At 37.8% G+C, this 13,564-nt stretch overlaps 1 protein-coding gene across 1 annotated transcript in view; it reads right to left on the reverse strand.

Moving 5' to 3' along the window:
* SPAG16 (sperm associated antigen 16) overlaps window positions 1-13,564 on the reverse strand; it is a 403,525-nt gene that overhangs the window by 65,919 nt on the left and 324,042 nt on the right. Inside the window, exon 13 of the mRNA XM_016196754.2 lies at window positions 8,618-8,744. Within this exon, the coding sequence (XP_016052240.2) occupies window positions 8,618-8,744 (127 nt within the window). The remainder of the gene's footprint in view (window positions 1-8,617; window positions 8,745-13,564) is intronic.

Below are 13,564 nucleotides of genomic sequence, written 5' to 3' on the forward strand. Positions count from 1 at the left end.
CTTTGGTAAATTTTGGCTCCACAAATACTGCAAATAATTTCCTACCTGATCCTCTGTCTTTGTATTACTCCACCCAAATTCATAGTTCTACATGAACATGCCTATGTGCTATCTTCCTGGAAACCACAAAAACAGACAAACAAACTTAACAAAAACAAGCAAACAAAAAGCCTCAGACCTTTTTAGTCCCACCGCCCACCAAGTTTCATGTGTACATTGTAGGATTTTCCACCAATGAGGATATTTCTTAGGTGCTTGGTAGTCAGATAAACAACAGACGACCATTTCTTTATATCTTTTACTACAGTTTATAATTTCATTTTGTTATATGACTAAATTTGAAATTTTTGCCTTTAAAAATGTAGAATGCAAAAGTGCCACAGACTGATGTGTCTGATTTTACTTCAGTTTACCTAAAATCCAGGGATCTGTTATATCATGGGGAAAGGAGTGTACACTTGCTAGTTAAAACAAACAAACAAAAGAAACAAGTACATGGAGCATTCATGATTACCCATTAGAAATGCACTTTAATTAATTGTTAATAATTTTCTGCTGTTGGGATCTACAAAACAAGAGGTGGCCTGTCATCTTATGCTGATGAAAACCACCGTAGGATACCAGAGACTCTTGCCAAAAAATGCTGCAGTTAATTTCTAGTTTCATTAATGCTACCTAAAAATTATAATTAACACATAGTGCTAAAATGGATTCAAAGTGAAGACTATCTTGAAGTATAGCCAAGTAATCACTACTGAAGCATTAATGGGTTGAATGTATAAAAGAATAAATAACAAGTGACAAGATTATTTCACAGTAATTTCTATATGTTGAACTGAAATTAGAGGACTATAAGCAAAATAGATCAAATAAACACTTATAGGGACAGTGGAATTGCAAGTTGATGCAATGAATTAAAGTCACTGGGTTCTCGAAAGTGACAGCAACAGTCAAAACACTGGGTGAAGCAATCTGCAACGGAATTGTTCAATTTCATTATATACCATTTAACCCATCAACCGAAGCAAAGAACTACAAATCAACAGACTTGCCACTAGCATTCTCAGCTACCAATAAACGGAATTTGACTTCCAAATACATACTCCCAGTGTTAACACTGTGATTTAATTATTATTTCTATTTAAAAAGAGAATGCTGAACTTCACAGGTATTAAATATCATGCCTTATTACATACAATCAGGAAGTCACAAAACCTGTATTCAAACTCCATTCTCTCTGATTTCAAAATCTATGCTCTCTACCCCGTACTCAAGGCAGAAAGGGCTGGAGGCAACACACAGGTTTCCTTTAAGTCAATATTCTTACATGATTATCCTCTATCATTTTCATTCAAATAGGCTCAAAAATTTATTTTTGCCAAGAGGCCAGACCTAGGCCCTATCGCATCAAAAAAAGTGATCTCCACGATTATAAAACTAACTAGTTATGTTTACCCTACATCAGTCTTGACCCTTCCCTGAGAACATACATTATGATAAAGGCGAGGTGGTGAAGCCAAACTAGACTTAGTGGGCTTTATTTTATTTGAGACAGTATCAAATCCAGTATCGTAGACAGACGCTTACAAATGTCTTTTGAGGATCAGTTAGTTAATGAAATGTTAAAATAGAGATGGCACGTAGCAGTAAAGGGACGCGGACTTTGAGGCGGGAAGGAACAGGGTTGCAATCTCAAGACTGCCACTTACAGCTTTAGATCTTTAAAATAAAAAAGTTATTCAAACATCTCTGACCTTCAGAGATGTGACGGTGAAAATATACAATGTTTTCTATAATATGGTGAACATATTCTCTAACTTGAAATGTTACTTGTGATAATTAAATATAATCATGTGTCTAAAGTGCCTGACAGAATAAATCCGAACTATTTTTATTACAGCTAGTGTTCAAGAACATTAGAGAAACTACAGTATCTACATTTAATGCTTTCTAGATGATCATTTATTTTCTAATAATATAAATGTTCTCAAACTGATACAAAGAACCCATTTCATTGGGTAAGCACAGGCGGAAAGTTTTTTAGAAGATTTAGCCCATGTTATTTTTATTTAAATGATAAATTTTTAATCGCAGTATTTCCTTTTGGATTGTTCCCTCCAATCCTAAAATCTACTCAATCCATACAATTCAGTATAAAAGACAGGGGTTAGGAATTTTACTTATTTCCATGCCCTCTTCCAACCACAACTTTACATGTTTATTGGATTAAATTGAAATAAACTTCATGAAGTATGAAGTAATTATTTCTAACTCTTAAAAACTGAAATAATCTCATAAAATTAACCTATCTGCATGTTTCAGTTAGAAGCACACGGGAAGCAGTAATAAGAGGGACGTTTATATCATTACAGTCCTGTCTCAAGAGGTAAGAAAAGTCTCAAGTGAACAACACAGCATTACGTCTTAAAGAGCTAGAAAAAGAAAACAAAAGCAGCCTGAAGTCAGCAGAAGAAAGGAAATAATAACAATTAGAGCAGAGCTGAATGAACTAGAGAATACTTTATATGATTAGTCATTTAATCCCATCGCATCCTTATGTAATAAGTACTACTATCCTCATTTTACAAGTGAGGAAGTTGAAACACAAAGATTTTAGACAATGAGTGCCAAGGCCACACTGCTCATAAGCGTCAGAATTTGGGTTTGAATTCAGACAGAATGGCTGTGTACTATTACTGTGCTGTAATCTCTGACATAAATACAAGATAACAAGGATATAAGCCCAGGATTCTATAGAAACAATTATGTTTGTTTATTTTTCAAACATATTTACTTGTACTACATTATTGAAGCTATTAGTTATTACATAAAGAGACAGAAAATTGGTAAGGCTTGTCTTTTTGTAAAATAAAATAAAATAAAAATAAAATAAAATAAAATAAATATATATATATATAATAAAATAAAATAATAAGTTCAATATTTTAAGTATTTTATTTGGAAAAATAGCGAACTCCACGCTGTACAGAGTTTTCTCTGCTGCCTCTTGGGCCATCCGATTCCAAGTGGCAAATATGGAGAGCTTTTTGGAAAAGGTGAAGTAAGACTAAGAATAGAAGTAAACTCAGCAGCTGAAGGGGGAAAAGGTATGTTAGGTGGATAAATAGCAAAGGAAAAGCCTTTTCAAAAAAAAAGTTCTTTGCTTATATTGGTTAATTTCACATAGTTGGGGCAGAAGGTGTTTAATAACTGATGGCAGCTGACACCTACTTAGTGAGGGAGCAGGGAGCTTCCTAGGAGGATTTTTGGAATATGGAGGTCATTGAAACAATATCTCCAAAGCAAGCTGCATCTCAATATGTGGAAAACAGTGTAGTGAGGCTTTCTTCAAATATTGCAATGTACTGTTGCAATTTGGAGCACTTTAAATATTTTTAAGCTGGTTAATTTTATGCAAACTAGTCCTTTGATGGTTATAACATTCAGAATCTTTTGTAATGAATCAGGGGATGACCAAGAAAATGTTTCACAGAATTTCACATTGCATTTCAGCAAAATATTTTGTTTTTAAATGTTGACCTTAAAGATGAGTTATGTTTTTCCCCCACAAAACATGTTATTCCAGTTTGTTGACATTTTTGTGATGACAAACATTTGTCAGCCATGTGCTATAAGCAGATATTTTTGAAAATAATAATACAATTAATCATCCCATCAAAGTAAAGGTAACATTTTAACCAAACAAAAAAAAGGAACCATTTTCAAAAAAAACTTGCTCTACAGAACATTTGTTGGGAAGTGTTTCCTCTGCCAAATCTATGCAAGGGCAATCACCTTAAAAGCTTCTGAATCAAATTCTTTTAAAAATGTAGGAACAGGATTTTCTACTTTGTTTTAAAATATTTGAAAACAACTTCTGATTGGTTTATAAGACCAACTGATTGACTTCTGAATAAGAGAAATGCCTAGCAACATTTTAACAAAAATGCCTTTGCATAATTGGTGAATAAATTCAACAATCCGGTATCTGATTGATAGCTATAGACCATGATGTTCTTTTTTCCCTTTAGAGTTTTGTATCTTTGCAAAGGACCATTTGTAGCTCTGATAGTTGCTAAATACAGGCAGAGATCTGATTCGTAAAGCATTTATTTATAATGTTAAAACACTATTTTTGAAAATATAATCACATTGAATCATCTTTTTTCCACTGAAATGTCATTTCAACACTTTTAATTCTTCAGTGAGAGCCAACAAAGAACCGGAGGCCATAAAATAACAATACAGGATTGAGGTTGGAGAGTCAGCCTGCTTCCTGACTTTGCTACCTGCCAGTTGGCCAGTCCTAGACAACTCATTTTACTCTTCTAAGCCTTTGTTTTTCCAATTTCTAGTATAGACAATAACGGTAATTCCGGTAAGGGTTAAATAGATGTTATAGGTAAAGGGATGCCACATAGTAGGTGTTAAATAAGTGTTAGTCATAAAATCACTTCTTGGAATAGTGAGCTTTGGCTCAGAAAGCCAAAGCTATAGTTACACTAAGTATATAGCAATTACTACATTATCTTAAAATAATTGATCTTTATGTCTGCTCACTAATAGACTACATGTTCATCGGGGGCAGGGACTCTGTCACAGCCAACAATACAGAAGCCATTATGTGGCCTGCCACAGAGATCTTCAATGGTACCAAACTGAACGTGCCTGAGGAATAAACCTACGGAGAAAGGCACAAGCTCTGCCTCTGCTTCCACACTCTGGCTCACGAATAACGCCGGGCTCCTCCGAGAGTTCCCCAGCCTCCCATCCCGGGAAACCAGCGGCCTGCGCAGGGTGCTGGCACAACTGTGAGGTGGGCAGTGGGTTCGGTACCAGGCAGGACTCAAGAGTTTAACATCTTTGGTGAGTTCTTAGTTCCGCTTTATGGAAGCTCACAGTGATCAGTTACTGGATCTTTTGGCTAAAGTTAAGTCAGGACAACATCATAAGTTGGACAAGAGCCTGCACTTAGTCTAGGGAGCAAGGCATGACCGCCAGGGCCAGTCCAGGCCATGAACTGCGTCTGATGCATCGCAAGAGACCACGTGTCAGCAACTCTGACAGTTGCCAACCCAGCTCTGAACGGCTCACGGGTGTATTCGTCATTCTATTCTGTGTTCTACTATACTGTGAAGTGCATCTTTTAAAAAAATATATATCAAAAGCCTTAATATTTTCATTGGACTTGTGAATGACTAATAATCTCATTGCATTTATTCTAAAATTGGCTTCCAAATCACTGATATATACTGGGGTTTTCATTTTGCTTTTTGAGAGGGCATTATAACTTTTCATTAGATGTGCTATATTATACACCATATCCTGGCAATATTAAATCTTACATTTCAATTTTAATAAAATAATCTTACTGTTGCATAACTTTGAGGGAAAATACTCTGCATGTAGTCCTGTAAAGCTGAGTAATTTCACGAGTTTCCAAACTGCAAGCTACTTAATAGCCTCTCTTTGGTAATTATAGAGATTTATACCCCTCTCCTCATCTCCCACAATATTCAGAGCTGATCTGTCCGGCTGAGTCAGAGACTGACTTAGAGGTCGGCGCATTCATCATCTTTGACAATAAGCTGTTAGATTAGGTAATGATTTAAGACTAGTATATGTTTGGGGATGGGAGACAGAGGTTTAAAACTAATTTATAGGAATATAAGCCACTGGTCATTTTCATGTTTTATCAGAAATATTTTAGAGGATATCTCAATACTAATTGATCACATTAAGGTAACAAAATGTACTGTTTCTTGCTTTACTAAGAAGAGAAGAAAGTCATTCAACTCCTTTTAGGTTCAGATTTTTATCATAACCTGAAAGTTTATCACTTATCGAAGAATTAACATAATCTTAAAGTTATAAAAAAGATTAGCATACCATGGGTTCAGTTAATCTTACAAATCAGATAACATCATCCACATCAATATATTGTACAGTTTTTATTATTACATAGAAGGAGCGATAGCCATCCTGGTTGCTCTTTTCAATCTCGTAATATTCAACTATGAAAATTAATTTACACTCACTCTTTCATGAACCATTGGGATATTAAACAACTAATAATTCCATATTATATAAACGACATATAACATATATCTTTTTAAAACTATGTATATAAAATGAATTTTTAAAAATCTGGTTACATCAAAGGTTTTCTGTTTTGTATTTTAAATAAATAAGGTACTTCTAAAAGTACCTAATGCAACTTTAGTCAAATGAGTCTGTTTAATTCTAGAGTTGTTTTCATATATTATTTGTAAATTTTTGTATCAATATTTTAATTAACACTTTGCAGTGTTTAATTGTTAATAACCTAAAACCCTCTATTATACATGCTAAATCTATACTATGCACACTAAAAATACAATTGCAAAAATAATATTAACCATATAAATTTTAATTTGCAATTAACCCCAATTAAAATATATATTTATATTGATTAAAGTAATGTCCCTGGGATTCACAATCTTTCTGTGCACATACATCAATACGCATATGCTTCTGTATGCTAAGGGCCCGTGCGGGGCGAATCCCTCTTTTCTCCTGCTCTGAGAGCTACTGCAGGGGATAAAAGCAGCACAAGAGAGCTCGCAGAATCAGGTAGAAGGTCACCGCCAATAAACAAAGCCTTGCACTTAAGGCAGACTTATGAGAAGCAAATTCTCGTAATAAGGACAGTTGCACTTCCGAGCATTAGTTTTTCACATGAGAGAAAATACATGAGACATGCTTCCTGAGAACATTCAGTTAAAGCACTTTGAGAGACAGGAAAGAAAAACCGGAAATCAGGAGAAAATGAAAATAAAAATCTAGGCCAGTGCTAAATGAATATTTTCTCTACCGGTTTTCCTTTACTGATTGCTTTCATGCGCACTTCACATCTAAGTGTTTGGACTAAATGCATCGAAAGCCTTGCCTTTCCATTGATGCTCCATTAGCAGAAGTGAACTTCACTGCATAAGGTCCAAGCTATTCTGAAACAGGCATCAGGCTGTGGGACTCTGTACCCCCAACAAATCCCCGTGATTTTACTCCTTGACTCCCGCCTCCTCGGAAGTCTAAGGCTCTGCGACATGCGAGGGTGCTGTCCAAGGCACTTGCAGCTCTGCCTAAGGGCCCGTTCTCTGCTCGTCCTAAATAAATCTGCCTTAGTGGACTAAACGGAGCCCCTCCTACTGAACGTGGGTCCCTGCTCCCACCCTCTGTATGTCATCACCATGTTCCCTTGTTGATGTCAATCGTATGTTGTACAAGGGAAGACGAATGGGAGAAGTCAAAGTTGCAAGTCTTTACTGACCCAGGGGCCAGATACTATGGATATTTTCCTTTTGTACAGTCTCCTGGATTCTTAGCTTTCTTCGTTATCTTCATGAAATGTTGCTAAGGTGAATATGGAGATCCTGTTTTGCATATCTTGGCATTCCTTAAATTACTAAAATCTGTGTTCAGTAAGGTTTTCTATTATCTCCTCCCTTTTGTGCACTTTCAGCCCCTTCCTCTCCCGCTCCTCTTACCCCAGTCAAACCAACACGCTGCCTTCTGTATGAGCGCAGGAGGGGCCTTTATCGACCCGAGAGCTACGGCCTCTTCTCTTCATCTTCACACACAGACTGTTTAGAAACGCAGTCCCCACATTTCACCTACATTTCTTCACATCTAAATCTCTCTCAAAGCCACAGTAATCCAAACCGTCGCGTTTTAGCTCTGAAAATCCCACCGCCCAGGAAAACCGCCAGGCCTAGAAAAGCTGGGGGAGTTGTTCCTCCTGCCCTAAATCCCTCCTCTTCCTGTAACCTCCATCCACAGCCACTTTAAATTCTGAGAGTTAAACCTGTTATCTTCAATGCAGTCAAATCCTTTTTATTTTCACAGTCTCCCGGTTCAGCTCCCATCCGCCCCAGCCTACTGTACCAGCCTCCTCAGAGCCATGCCCTCGTCCCACTATCAGTCTTTCCGAAAGGCCAGCCCGATGACGCTGGCCTCCAAGGCAGTGCGAAACTGCAGGGGCTCACGGTGCTGCGTGGCCATCTGCACGCCCTTGCCTCTCATGTCTTTCTCCTTAAGCTCTCTACAAACATTTTATTACCCCCACATATGCCACCGTAGCCTTATCTTCTTGGCTTCCTACAGGAACTGTTCTTTCCTGGCAGCCACCCTTCTGGAAACTAGCTGCTGTGTTCTCACAGGCCAACTCTCAGCCGGAGGAAGCAGCGCCTCCTCTGGAAGCCAGGCACCCCCTCCAAGCAGACGAGGGCTCTTCTTGCTTTCCTGCTGCACCTGGCATGTTCTTCCACTCCAGCACTCACTCGCCACCTCTTCTTTCCCCCTTTCTTGTCTAGTTAAGGAGAGGCACTATGCGTTCCCCAGTCATAGTAACTGAAGTAATGTTTCATGAAGTAATGACATTATTTTTACAGTCCTTACATTTAGGAGGCAGGGTAGATAAGAGCCCCTTGACAGGACCTTGTACATTAAAACTTCATACCATTCTTTTGCCCTACCTGCCCTTGCACAATTACTTTATCAGTCGTACCCATGACCTGAAGGGTGATTAAGATTATTAAAGGGATTATTAAAACTTGGAAAAACTGAAGGGTTTCCTTACCGTCCTTGCATCCCATATAGACAGGGACTTATCTGCAGAAGCTGTGAGAAGGGTGTTGGAGCAAAGAAAGAACTCGATGCTGTTCACGGAATCTGTATGTCCATACAAAGTGCATCGGCATCTTTCACTGCAGAGGGAGGAACTAAGAGTTAAAGCTGTAGGAGTCGGCACCTAAGTGTTTCTTTTGCTGCCTAATTGTGTAGAACAATGCTAATAAAAGTAAATATCTGAGGTATAAAGTAGTTTTATAAATGGCGAAAAGTACAAGAACAACACTTTTTTAAAAATTCTAAAACTACCTTATATTCTAAGCACTTTACAAATTAGTAGCATGAAATTGACTACATTTAAATTACCTTTGGTTTGTAAAGTCACGTGGTAAAGCCACCTTTACACTGCCTCACTCATTTCTTATGAAAGGACGGCGTGTCATGAAAGACGACCTAGAAATCGTTCCCATCTGACAAAGGAATATGCTGAGAAGAAAACTTCCCACCGATGCGTTAAGACCAGATAAACTTCTCTAAGTCATCCTGTGTTTTTTCCCTCTCAGCTTGGGCCGCATGTTAGAATCACCTGACATACTTTCAGCCCATAAAAGCCTCAAGCCCCAGACATTCTGCTTCAATGGCCTGAGGTGGAGCCTGAGTATTAGTGTGAATTAACGTCTCCTGTTGGTGATTATAATTTGCCTGTAGGGATGAGAATCTCAACCAATGGTTTGCAAAGGGTTTTTCCGAGACCACCAGCAGCAGCAGCATCACCTGGGAACGTATCAAAATGCAAATTCTCGAGACTCGTCGTCTGGGGTTGAGGCCCAGCGACCTGTGTTTTAACAAGCTCTCCAGATAATTCTGACTCAGGCTACAGTTTAAGAACCACTGATCTAAACTATCAGAAATAACTGAAAAGAAAAGATAACTGCAGTTTTGCCTTTTCCCATTTTATGTAAGGGCTGTTTCTTAATGAAAAGGTGTAGATAGAGCAGTATCACTGTTCGTTGGTAACGTTTGATTGCTTTTAATTAACTTTATCTATAAACCTATTTTAAAAATTGACAAAGAGTGGAAGTAAGGTAACTAATAATACTGTGAACAGATGAGTCGGTACAAGTACATTTAAAATGTGGTAACCAGTTAGTGAAGCTCTGATCAGTAAAATACTTTTTGTCTAAGTTATTGATAACTTTAATTAGATAATTTCTTATGCACTGTATGTCCTTCAGGGGAATTTGTTTTATATTATTATTCTTCAATTGTTGAAATTCTTCCTACGTTCAGGTTCCTTTTTATCATGACTTATCTTTACACAAAGATAGCCCTTCCCTGTTATCTTTGTATAAGGACAGCTATCTGCTAAAGATTAAAAACAAAAGAAGTTGAACTTAAGTTATAACTAGATTCTAACCATATTTATTGTCTCCCACAAAGACATATCACCAAGTATGTTACTGACTTGTTCCCTGAAGTTCATCTCTCTTCCATTTTTTGTATCTTAAAGTATAAACACAGCTGCTGTAACACCCCTGAATCACAGGCTCTATATTAATTGTAAATGCTCCTGATCCCTGTCTCTTACCACCCTCCACTTGCCTCACCTGTGGAAACTGTATCTCCTTTATCTAACAATAAAAATGTCTTGTTAGGATTTATATTTCTAACCATAATAGGGTAATCAGTACTATACTTCTCCTCTCACCATAGCCAACCATAAAATTATACAAACTGTGTAAGGCAGCTATTGCTGGCATCGAACTAAACACAGTGCAGCTTGGTAATCCCTGTTGAAGGAAAAAACTCAAAAGAGCCCCATAGTCTCAGTGTCTGCTTGGAAGCCCTTCCCTGCTATCATGAGCTACAGCAGCAGAACCCGAGTAGAACTAAAGTCGTGCTGAGCCAAAGGGCAGTGAGAACAGTCTGGGTTGCTGACATGCCTGAACCTGCAGTGCAGGGTACCTGAGACAAGGGAGCTGCGCTGGAAATGGCAGTACTTTGTGTGGGCATTTACTGTGAATTGTTGGCCAAGGTCTAGAGGGCATTTCTACAGAGTATGATTCCTAAAGGCCTACATGATGTTTCCTGCTCTGTGGGGGAGAACTGAACAGCGATGCCAGAGACCAGTCACTGATGGAAGACACTGGACTTGAAGGCCAACCAGAGTGGAGAGAGCTTACTGAGCACCTCAGACTGTCAGTTGGGACTGCAGAAAGTTCCATCCTAGAAGTGAGGGTCAAATTCATGAATTAAGTTCAAAACCAAAGTAGTCTTGTCTTACCAAAGAATGAAACCAAGCCTAATGGGCAAAAATAATTATCCTAAAATTTATCTGATTGCTAAAACAGAATTTACTACCTTTTATAGAAAGACCACCTAATACAGACTCCCTACAATTTGCCATTAACCACATTCAGCATATAATTTTTAAACAATTACTACTGTAACTGCTCAGAAACTTCATTTCCTTAATCTAACCTTTGCTCCTTTCTTTCCTTTTGATCCAAACTCGCCTCATCTAGCACCCTGACTCACCTGTCTCCTCCCTTACACAACCACTCCCTTAATCATTGAGCTCTCAGGGTAATGAGGTCCTGGTCAGCATCAAATAATCTTAGGAACAAAGCCTTGGGTCCGTGGACCATAGACACAGAGTTTTAATAAAACTAGAGATAACATCTAGGCCTCAGTTGTGTTTCAGCTCCAGAATGACCCCACTGACCACATCCTTGCAAAACTTGGTGAAGCAACACCATGGCCAACATCAGGACCAGGTGCACTGACCAACCCCTACCCTAATGTTGACCAAACAGTAGAGACCACGACCTTGACCATGACCCCTAACTCCCTTAGGCACCATGATTAATGATTTTCCCCCCTATATAACCCATCCCCTAGAAGCCATTGGGGAGCCAGATCTTTAAGCAATAGCTCACCTTTGACTCTGGGTGTGGTGCCATTGCCTCAGCTAATAAACTTCTACTTCCTTTGCTGAAATCTCCTATTGCCGTCTTATTGGGCTTTGATGCACTCAGGTAAATGGACCCCTTTAGTTGGTGCCACTACACATGTGAAGAGGTTGGAAATGTGACCCACATATATTTTTGTGAATAACTGAGTATTTATAGTGATCCTGTTCTTGTGAGGTATGTTTTCCGTACATGCATGGGCCAAGTTACATACATCTTCACAGGTAGATGGAGAATCTTTAATATTTGGAAAAGCTATTCCATTAAGATATATATCTTCTGCTTTCTAAAGGTATGAAATACATAGCTGATGGAGGTGTTTTATGTTTAATTAAAAGGAAATGAAAAGAAAACATAAAGACAGACAAAATTTCACAAAAATTGAACAAAAAAATGCAAGAGAATGTAAAAGCAACACAGATCATTGCAATAAAAAAGAAAGCCATGTGAACAGCATCAGGAAAATATTAAAGTATGGCTCATATTTCTCACCTCCTATGAGCCATTACTGAAATAAAAGCTCCACCTGTGACAAAATGAAGCAATATACTTTGGAAGTAGTTGATTAGTGGTAACTTATTAAAAGGCTATGTTTATTAAATAGAATAAAACTAAATAGGATTTGTATTATTTTTAATTGAAGCATTTCAACATAGAAAGAATTATACTCTTACCTTAATTTTTTTACATAAAGAATTAGCCATTAAATTAAGTATTCTCTTATTTGCAAAATTTGGTAATATTTTTAAGGCAAATGCAACAGTATTATGAGTATATTTGTCTCATCACAATAAAGAGCTAAGAAATACAAATATACAGAAAATGCATCATCTAAGTAATGTGCGTCCTTACATATTATATACACTATTGGGATTAAAAATTGTGCATATTCACAATTTATATTCCGGCTGTGTCTGTTGTCATTAAAAGCCAATCCAATTATTTGGGAGTGTCCAGTTATGGTGGTGGAGTAGAGGGAGCAATTTCTCAATTATACACTAAAGCTCACGTAGCTTCCCAAATGAAAAGGGAAAGATGGGTCTCCGTGTAGCTTAAGGGGAGAAAGGACTGCTCAGGGGGGAAGAAATCGGCTCAGGAGTCGCCGGCTTCAGGTGAGGGGCATTCCAGGCAGGCAAGTTACAAGAGCGGGCTTGTGAGAGATTAATTAGCTGCCAGAGGAGGAAGCCCCACTCAGGATTCCTTCGCAAGGTGCAAATGGACTAAAGTGATGGAGCATGACAGCACCGTAAGGAATGGAAGTGATTTGTACATTTCCATCAAAAACATAAACACTGAAGCTTGATGCAATTTTCTCTCTGTTGCCCTGTCTGCTGCTTTCCTATCATTTTTGGAGGCAGCAGTTAGTTCACGAGCAATAGCTCATTCCTAACTCACCTTCTGCTTTTCCTTTATTTCCTTTTGTCTCCCCTATTTTCTTTCCCTGCCTCCTTGATTTAATTTATTATTCTAGTAACTGAGTGATGGATATTTTTCTGAACTTTCCACTCAGCCGTAAAACAAAGCTATCTGTTCTTCGAGAGCAGTTACATTTTCATTTAAAATGTGTTTCCCATGCATACATTAACTCGTAAGAGGACACCATTTTAACACAGTTCTCCTCTGTGAGACACTCAACTTTAGAGGTTTTATTTTATTTTATTGGTGTGCTTGTTTCAACGCTATAATATTGAATATGAAATTGTACCTTTAAACTTCAGCCTTGTATGGACTTAGAGATTAACCAAATGTGGTTGATGGAGTTATGGAGCATTTAGAAAAAGGCAGCAGCAACATGTTTTTAAGCAAATATGAAGAAAAGGGCCCAAAATGCCTATCCTTGTTTTGAAAAAGCAAATTGGAATTCACTATCTTATTAACCCTTAGGAAGACCTAGATTTTAAATAGTATTTATATAATTGAACCAACATACGATGATAAAATTTATCATGGGGTTTAACTGAAATAAAAATTCTTTATGAAATACC

The sequence above is a fragment of the Miniopterus natalensis genome, chromosome 8 (assembly GCF_054644295.1).
Source record: "Miniopterus natalensis isolate mMinNat1 chromosome 8, mMinNat1.hap1, whole genome shotgun sequence".
Taxonomy (NCBI): Eukaryota; Metazoa; Chordata; class Mammalia; order Chiroptera; family Miniopteridae; genus Miniopterus; species Miniopterus natalensis.